A 10,595-nucleotide genomic window follows, 5' to 3' on the forward strand; every position below is an offset into this window, starting at 1 on the left:
AAGGTACAGGATAGTTCTAGAAAGCAGGGGGCGTGAGAAAAGACACGTGACCTCGCCGACGCAACAATACGATAAGAATTTAAACCAATGCTTTTAATATGATAAGCTGACATACGTGTTTTTCACCTGCTTTTAGTAATATAAGAATTTTTATATACTTTCGTTTATTTAGTTTTCATGGGGTTTTGGTGTAATGAACCAAGATAATGATTCATAATAGAGATCGCAAGGAATTGCACAAAACCTTAATAAAACGTTCGGACAAAAAACACCTTAAACGGTAAAGATTCAGTTCAAACAACTCTAAAACCTTTACTATTGACTGCTAAGACCGTACACATATAGAAATGCATAAAAAGCATGCATGTTAGATTTACAAGGAAAAGAAAATCCACTCAAAAAAGCCCTTTTGTAATTCTTATTATTATTCTCTTGCCAGCCTACAACAAAAATGGCTTGGTATATTGCACCCAAACATTTTGTAGAATACTGAATAAGGTACTGCGAATGTCGTAGGTATATTGAAAAGTCAATTTGTTTCTTCTATTTTTTTACATAACCTAAAAACATCATAATTGTAGTGTAAACTATGTTATCGTTATCCCTTGAAGTTAGTTTTCTTACAAATATCTGGTGTTCCTTTAAAAAGCTTAAGTACAGGATGAAATAGGAATTACCAACCAATAATAGATGAACATTAGATGACTGAAACATGTAGATACTCATTGTTTTGTACACTATAGAATAGGTGTCTTTGAGGGCCAACCCCATATTTGTATTAAGTGACCGTTTGTTTGTAATTAAGCACAAAGCTACACAATGGGCTATCTATGCTCTGCCCACCACGGATATCAAAAACCGATTTTTATGTCCGAAGACATACCGCTGTGCCACTGGGAGGTTGTATTAATGAGTAAAAAAAAATCAATACACATAATATTAAATTTGATTACATACATTCGTAGAAAAATTACTTTAAAATACACTAAGGTTTACTTAATGCAATGTTTTAAACGTATATGTTTTATTTCAAAAGTCTGCTTTTCTACAGGCAAAAATTATATATATACACTTAGTGGAGGTTGTATTTTAGTCTATGCATATACTTGCCCATTGCTATTCATTGTATATAGAGAATTAAGTTACACAGAAACTATAAATGCTCACTATATTCTCAATCAAACCTCCAGCTGTAGCTTAACATTTTACACCTCGAACGAATGCGATCAAATAGTCAATAGCTACAGTAAATCATCATGAATGGCATCAGTTAGCTACTCACTATGTTTAACATTACAATTTATAATGTTAGCTGCCATATCAAGTTAGCCTTTGCTCATAGTTGAGCACAAAAAAGGCCAGCAAACAAGATAAATAAAAAACCTGCAAATTGGGATCGTAAAAATAGTAAGGAAACAAGGCTGGAGATACTAAAGACATTATTTACTCAAACTACAAATGTAATTCTAGGTAACAGCATGGAGCCAAAATAGGGGTTTGTATTTTGCGTTAATAATATCTACGGTATTTCCAGCCTTGTCTCCTTACTTTTTTTTATGATTCCTATTTGCAGGTTTTCAAATTTCCAATTTTTTATTTATCTTGTAAACACGTTTTCAAGAAAAGGTTGAAGTTGGCTTTGTTCTCTATATTAGATAGGGGACATTGCAGTGTAAGTCACTGGTCGAGTGGAAGATGTCTCTGTGTTATAGTAGTGAATGCTGTGAGAGAACAACAGCCACGTCGTGACGCCCTTGTAAGAGAAAGAATATGAGCTCTCCTGCAAGATCGAAACATACATCTCTATTATTTCCTTAAAGTGAATTATTTAAAATAAACAGTTTTCAGTAATGGATAAGTTCATGCAAGATAGTTTTGTATAATGCTAATAGGTGTTTTTCGAAGTTACATCATCATCCAAAAGAGGAGTGAGTACAAACAGATTACTAGTGGATAATAATTTTAACATTGCTATGCCATTCTTTTATCAGTTACTTTAAACCATTTCGTTCCGATGAGATACCAAGTTGTTCTTTTACCTCAGTGATATCTTATACATTTTTTTAAACTTCAAGTTGAGCATCTAAATGTTGGCAAACCATACAGAAAGGTGCAAATTGGTCCTGTGCTAATCTCTGGATCTTGGGGCCGGCAAGCTAAGTTTGAAACCATACATTAATTACAAAGTATTCATTCCACTTTAAGTTATGTGTGCACTATAACACTGACATTCAATTTCTTAGTGATAGTAGGGTGCTGATAACTGGCTGCCTTCCCCTCTGGTCAGTACTTCAAAATTAGGGATGGTGGCAGATAATCGTAATAGCATTGTCACACATAAAATTTCATTTAGTATAAATATGTGTGGCAAACACATAATGATATTTGCCCCCAAATTCATGCAAAATGCACATTTTCATAACTCCTTGAAAAAATATTTACTAAACTTTGATACAGTCAGTTTTGTGGGTTATAATACCACACAACACAACAACAAACTATTGGCTTTCTTTATACAGTGTCATAGTTAATGTGAAATATTCAGTAATAGTCTTCTGGATATACTTTAAACTACTTGGCACTACAAATAAATAGATGTTAAAAAATAAGAGTGATGATATAAAAATGAAAATGGTATATTTCCTATTTCTGTATCTATTTTAAGGATATGCAAAAATAAAGACTTTTTAAAAACTGTCAGAATAAATAACAAACACATATACCCACACTATCCAGGTTAACTTGGTGTGGTTGTTAAGGTTCTTTTAAGGACACAGTGTTATCACTATTTTATCTTTGAAAATGGTCAAGATTATTTGCTCCAACTCTATTTTCAATCTAAATAGTACTATTTAGATTTTTTTTTTCATAATTAGGGTTTTGATAATATTAGCTTAAGAGTATACAAAATAAAGTTCTTTAATTTGCAACATTATTGGAAACATTGGGTGTAAAATGATCAGAGCATTTCATGTTTGTAAACTTTTTTAACATTAAAAAAGATAACACACTTATTAAAGAATGCCTGTGTTACTATGAATGTTTATTTCCACAGTTAAGCTATGTATTGCTGATTGGACAGAGGAAGGTTTGATATAGTATGGTAGATATGACTTGATGTCTGAAATTTTCTCCACTGTTTTAGAGCAGTTTGAGCAATATAAAATGTGAGTTAGGGTACAATACTTTATTACTGATATTTGTGTTTGTCAGTTAGGTATTAAATAATTAGTAAATGATTTAGTCAGTTTATCTACCAGTTAGTCAGTTAGTTCAGTGATGGAATTTTTGATTTTGTTTTTTCCAACAAAGGATGAAAGGTAACACATGTATAGAGTATGAGATACTAAAAAGTGGGGTAAACTTGTAATGGTATCTTCTGTGGACCTATAAGTGAACGGCTAACTTGAAGAACTTGTAGCCAAAGAAATAAAATGCTTTTGTTATAATTATACAGACCGGAATTTGAATTATTTTCTTTTTATCAAATAATCCAAAAGAACTCACCCAACAGTACAACCTTTTACAACAATATTTTTCATAACATATAATAATAATAATCATATACATATATATCTATTTTGAAGCCAAACAACTTCTCCAACAATGACCCAAACTACTTGAGAAAACAAACACAATATCTTTGTATCTTAAAAAATATAATGTGGAGAACTAGGTATCTTTAAAAATGAATAATTTACAAGTGTTTTTAGCATACATCACACTTTCTATAGTTAACATTCAAAATCATATAATACAAAACTATATACATAGTTGTTGGTACTTGGAAAACCAAATGAGATAAACAAGTTTCCATGAGGTCAATTAAACTAGCATTTCTCAACCTTTTCAATATCAGGGACCGACTTAATGTCTCCCTAAGGTGTCACAAACTGCTAAACTGCAAATACAACTAAAACCTATTACAGTTTACATATGAATATTCTGTCAGTTTTTGTTTTCATGAAATCCTACACCTGGAAAGATGCTTGTGATGATGGTTGAAAAACACAGAACTAAACTACAATGTATAAATTAAACTTATAAACAGCATTTTACTTACGTAATCAGCCTCATATTATTATATTTTGTGGATTTTTGATAAAGTTCATTCAAAGTACTCACTTTGTATACATCTACTTATATCAGACAATAGTGACATTATTTTTAACAGTTATAAACGTAAAAGAAAAACAATATGATTGCAATGTAGGAGAGAAAATACATATTTATCAACATGATTGTATAACTTTCTACATTTAGTCCACTATGTTTTATGTCCATGGATAGTAATTGACATGCAACATTGTACCGAGCAGAAAATATGTTACAAAGTATAAAGTTAACAACCGATTTAGGGCATTGCTATTCTTAAACTGCTCTTTCAGGAAAGTGAAAAAGCCAATAACAGTGTATGAAGAGCATTCAACTAAAGCACAATGATCTAGGTTTTTATGAGAGACTTCCTGGCTGAGTTTCTCATGGATAGCTCTCGTCAGTTTATTTTCTACAAGATGTGATGCAACCACCCAGTATAAAATTGGACAAGAAGATGCTACAATTCTTGTTGTCACCTGATGCAAAAAAAAACAACAAAAATATTACTTTTTTTAATATTCTGGAGACGTTAATCACACAAAAACAATAACAAGTTATAGAAATTTCTCTGTGGAATATATGAACCTTAAGCTTTGAGGAATATATAAAATACTATATTCAAATTCCTAATTATTATTGTTAACTTATGATCAAAAAGCAAGCTATGTATACATATCAGAATGCACTTAATATTTGTAGTGATTAGAATGCAGTGATTCATCAGATGGGTACCCCATTGTTGGTGCTAGGCATATGCCATCAATGCTGATACATAAAACCTTGCAAGGAAGCCTACTTTCCCATGTATTTGTAATTTGGCCATGTGTATGGTGAATGTATCATGCATGAGCCTTATATAAGCATTCCAACTAACCCCACACAGGGCCTTGAAAATCCTACCATCAACCATAATCCAAAATTATCTCACGAGGAGATTAAGGTTAGTCCTAAATCCATATACAAAGCTAACAATGCAAAAAATCATTATAATACTAAATACATAATAAAATTAAATATATATGTTTAAACATTTTAATGTCACTAAATTCAAGGGCAGATTAAGACAGGGTTATTGGGGCTATATCCCCAGACCTGGGCTCAAAAAAAGGCCTATTATGAGGTTTAGTTTGTTTGTTTTTTTTACCTTAGTCTTTTGTCACAATCATAATAGGCCCAGGAGAAAAATTTAGCCCCAGGCCCATAATATGTCCCTGATGAAAATTAAAGAAAGAATTTACTCACAAAATAGATAAAACTTGTTGCTCGCTTCATTTACTATCACAGATTTCCTGCCTATTGAAAAGCATGACACCAGTGTTTGCAAAACATTATATAATCCTCCATCAGAATGTCTACTGATCAAAGAAAGCCTATTACATGGCTCTAACAATGAATTTCAAGAGTAGCTTAACATCTGAGATAAATTATTATGATGTGCAAATCTTTAACTACAGAATTTGGCAGTGGTACAGTACAGATAAACACTGGTAAGCTACTAAGGAAAAAATATGTACTACAGTATTCTTTATTCTAAAAACTGTCCTTTTATTTTTTTGAGTAATATATACACAAGCATACACACCATAATAATTGAAATCACAAAAGTGTTTTTCTTTAGGAAAAATTATTTTAAAATACCTCCAAAATATGTTGAAATAATCATCTATGGATGCTTTAAGCCATTATGGACATAAAGACCACAAATCTATAAGTATGTGTATTGTAAAGTTTCAAATAAACCTTTATCTCAAATAAAGAGTTGTTACTTTGTTAATTATAATTCAAACACATTAGAGATGATAAAATTAATGACTTAGCATTAAGTTATAAATAAAATCACATATGGCTGACCACACTAATAAGTATTAACTGTACATTTTGTAGAGAAGATACAGAGTCAATTCTAAGAAAAACATGATTCATACAAAATAAAAACACTAATTATAATTACAGTTAGGTTTAAAAAAAAAGAGAAAATAAATACATACTTTTATTGTCTTACTCACCATATCTTTGACTTAAAACATTTCTCTCTTCATTGAAGTTAAATTATTTAATTAATAAATAAACTAAAGCAATATTGTTTAGCTGTTTTGTCTTGAAAGTAATTTTAATCTTAACCAACTTTCTTTTGTGATTTTTTGAAATAAAGAATATCAAATATATTCATTTAATAATTCTTACCTGAACATGAATGCAAAACAAACAAAATGTTGTTAAAGCTGTTGCGTGGACCATGTAAACAAAACATTGGGCACTATCAAAAACGTATTCCTTTGTTTTAAAATCTTTTCTGAATTTTAAAGAGTTTAGACCAAGATGCATACAGAAGTCTTTGTTTTTCACAAAATATTGTATTGCACTATATATTATTAGCATGACAATTGGTCCAGCTAAAAGGAAGTTTGGGATTTGCTTCATCTGATAGTAACGTAAAAATCCAACATCCCAGTGTGAACTTTGAACATGACTATAGGACAACGGAACACTGTGAAAACACCAATCTGACCCTTCTTTCTTAGGAATCTTATAACCTTTTGTACGAGCTATATCAATTACTGAGACTGGCCATGAATGTTCAAAGTCATTAGAAACACAGAAACTAAACCAGATATACAACTGAAACATAACAAATGGTAGAAAACAAATAACTAGCTTGAGAGAAACTGACATCACCCAATTAAACAAACATTTCATTTTCCATACTAAACTCTTCACTCGAGAAAGCTGCAGTAACCCTAAAATCGTCTTAGTTTCAGCATAAAGGACAAAGCCAGATGAGATAAGTCCATTTGATCTAGTTATTGCACTTAAACCAAAGAAAATGCAGGCAGTGTACATCATCTTTCTCTCTACGTACACAAGCCCACAGAGAGTCAACAAACAGAATAAGGATTCAGAATATAAAGCACTGAAAAACACAGATGCTGGATTAAGGCAAAACATGCATGCTGAAATCCAAGAAACTTCTCTATCGTGCAAGACCAAATTTCCCAACCTGTACAAAACAGTGGCTGCCAGAATGAAGCAAGTGAAGTTGAGCAAAACACCAACTAATAAAATCACACTATGAAAACTGAATAATGTTGACAACAGATACCACAATAACTTCGATAAATAGTGTGTCAAAAAAGGAAAAAGAGGAAAAAATACTAATGTGTTTTCATACGTATAACCATACTGTGCAACATGGATAAAGTACTGGGCATCCCATCGTCTGAATCCTCCAAGTAGGAAAGAAATTATTTTATCTCCTGAAGTTACATCATCGTGACCAACACTGTGAAAGACATCACTTTCAAGATCAGGTAGAAGGTTGAAGATGCACTGCAATAAAATAAAATAATTAGTATGAACATAATCAAGACTTTTCAGTTCTTATGTATCTATTATACATTAAACAAAATACACAAGTCAAAAATAGTGATTATAAAGATTTAACTAGATAAACATAGGTCATTTTAAATTGTGTTATGTTTCAAAAACATACAGCACACAAAGTGTTTTTTTTCTATTACTTTACACAAAAATATTTTATTCCCTACTGTAAGACTGAAATTTGCCACTGTGACAAGTATAAGGCACCTATGTTAATAAATTCTGGAAGTTATATAAAAATACCATAACTGTCTTTGTATTCAAAACTAAGACAGAGAGTTGAAGAAGTTCTAGAGTCAACCTAGATATAGGTATATGGATATGCAAGTTAGAATTTGGTACAATTCAAAATTGGTGAAAAACATGTCAGATAACGATAATGTTTCTTGGACAATTTGAATTATTTTCTGTCACAAACTGTCATGCAACTGATTTATTCTTTTATTTTTCTGACAGGCTTGGAATGAGTTACCATCAGCAGTAGTGGAGACCAACACTTTAAGAACTTAAGAGAGGAATAAAGGATTTATTGAAAAATAGTGGGTGAATTTAAATTACTACTTTTCTCAAGGGTGGGAATGCAAAGAGAGCCTTGAAAGAACAAATGGTTTCTGGTTGTCCATAAGATACGCCACCTTCTCCATCTACCAAAACAAACTAGATTTAGCACTTTATAACCAGAAAGACAATCAGCTAAATAAAAGTTTAAGTGACTTTAAAAAACATCTATAACAATGAAATACACTACAGTACTGCCTATACACAAGTCACTATGACCTACATTACCAAAATTTATACTCAACTTTCCATCATTTACCTGAAGCATCAATCAACATATTAACATGGCATCTAATGGAATACCTTTAAAACAAAATCTAATGGTACCTCTAATTCTTCTATACTTCAGCCAAAATAAGTGCAACTGTTAAAATCTCTTCTTATACACATCCATAAATTTTAGGCCATGAACATTCTAGTGACCCCCCCTCTTTGTAGATTTTTTGTCAGATCAACATCATTCTTTTCACAATAAACACAGTAATCCAACTGAATGAAGTCTAACTGCAGCTTTATATACACTGACATTTACAGAATTACTGATGGAGCACATATGAACACCATTGGTTTTTAAACAGAATTACTGATCGGGAATGTGTGGATTTCACCGATTTTTAAACAGAATTACTGATGGGGCACATATGGACTTCATTGGCTTTTAAACAGAATTACTCATGGGACACATATGGCCTTTATTGGTTTTTAAACAGAATTACTGATTGGGAATGTATGGATCTCACTGGTTTTTGGGTGTGCTTATGGGTTCATGACTTAACTTACAGGCAGAGAAATAAAGAAAGCTTGTGAAAACATGCACAATGTGCACCAATAAATTTGTATTAACAGGTGAAGATTTCCCTCAGGAACAAAACATTATTTTCACATGTAACAAAATAAGACAACAAAAGTCATTCTGAATTATAATAAATGATAAGCTATGCCAAACAGTGATACCTACTAGAAGTTGGGATGATCATTTCCAACTTTACACACAAAAAAAATCACAATTATTAACACACCTGGAAACAAAAACCTAAGTGGTTATCTTGCTATACTCCTCAAACAGTAACACCCTCTTTTGTTGATGCAATTACTATTCTACAGCATAGATCTTATATTAAAAACTGGGATTGACTTACAAAGCTCCAGCACTATTACAAAATGTAATAATGCAAGATCTCGATAAAAGTAATTGCTTTACATACTTGTGTGTGTGTGTGCACATGTGAAGATTTTATAGCACAGATTTCCAGCAAACATTAAGTTAAAATAACCTTGTTTTATTTAACTTGAAATAAAGTGTATGACTCCCTTCCTCATAATTGACAGAGTCCAGAAGGTTAGAAGTTTGTGCTCTTAAGATTATAGAAATTCTGTAGGTCACATAAAAAAATTAAATAAAAAATACCAAGAACACCTGCAATTAATCCCATTATTTAATGCTGAAATTTCCTATGTGTTCTACCCAGAGAATAAGTAATTTCATCAGTCTGTACAATAAGCAACATGACAGACCAAACTACAAAATTACTCAATATATATGGATCCACTGGTAGCAAACAATATTCAAGTCAGTCATTTGAGGATTAATTTTCTCAAACTCAAAATCTTTAAAGATATATGTCAGAAGACTTGGTTCTAGTCACTATAAATATGACCTAAAGCTTTTCACAACAGTCATACTCAAATGCTTCTTCCTCTCTACATTTTTTCAGAGAAAGCTATTCTTTTGTAAATTTATGAATCCTAGGTATACAACTTCATACATTTCAAAGTTGAACCACAATTTCCTAACACTCAAGAAATCAGTAAATCTATTGGGATTCTTAGTATCAACACTATCCAGCAATTTCAACTAATTAAAACCCTATGTTGTTAGGTGTATAATTCATACAAATGATGAAAAATTTCAGAAACAGGCTTCTATTGCACTTTAGTAACCTTTTTCATTATTATATTATTTTCTTCCATTCAGAATACTATTATATTACCATATTTTGCTTTATAACACAAACAAATTCAATTTTCCATAAACATTTCAATATTTTTCCTACTCCATAAGAATGTAGCTTAAAAATTAAAATTAATTATGTTTAAAAAAAATCCATGAGAGAGTCTTCAGCCATAAAAATTAGTAGTCTGTAGCAAGTTAATGATCATAATAGTATCTTTTTTTCTATTTATTTACTTCTAAATCTTAGTAAAGAACATCTTATCAATGCCAGTAAAATTCATATATCTTACAAAAGTAACATTTAGAGTTTATCTTAACAGCATTTTAATAATCTCTACTTTTTTTTTGTTGCATTTTGAAACATGGTGCAAAATTCATATTCAATTTTTCTTATAATAAAATTTGTCACCAATGAAATATTGAAAGGCTTAAACTGAAAACGAGTATGCACATCCAGGCTCATCATGTGGAAACAAAATTATCAATTCTTTTACTAATCAATGCAACATTACAAAACTTAACTGTAAATGAAATTATGTACCGTATTTTTTGGAATATCAGACGCACCTTTATTTTGAAGACAAAGTTTGGAGAAAAAAAAGCTACA

General features: G+C 31.1%; 1 protein-coding gene across 1 annotated transcript in view; it reads right to left on the bottom strand.

Moving 5' to 3' along the window:
- Positions 1-3,521: 3,521 nt before the first annotated feature.
- LOC106458575 (GPI mannosyltransferase 2-like) overlaps positions 3,522-10,595 on the bottom strand; it is a 28,482-nt gene continuing 21,408 nt past the window's right edge. Inside the window, exons 2-3 of the mRNA XM_013918093.2 lie at positions 6,283-7,475; positions 3,522-4,574 (exon numbers count right to left, since the gene is read on the bottom strand). Coding sequence (XP_013773547.1) covers positions 4,275-4,574; positions 6,283-7,475 — 1,493 coding nt within the window. The 3' untranslated portion in view covers positions 3,522-4,274. The remainder of the gene's footprint in view (positions 4,575-6,282; positions 7,476-10,595) is intronic.

Source organism: Limulus polyphemus, unplaced genomic scaffold, assembly GCF_000517525.1.
Source record: "Limulus polyphemus unplaced genomic scaffold, Limulus_polyphemus-2.1.2 Scaffold488, whole genome shotgun sequence".
Taxonomy (NCBI): domain Eukaryota; kingdom Metazoa; phylum Arthropoda; class Merostomata; order Xiphosura; family Limulidae; genus Limulus; species Limulus polyphemus.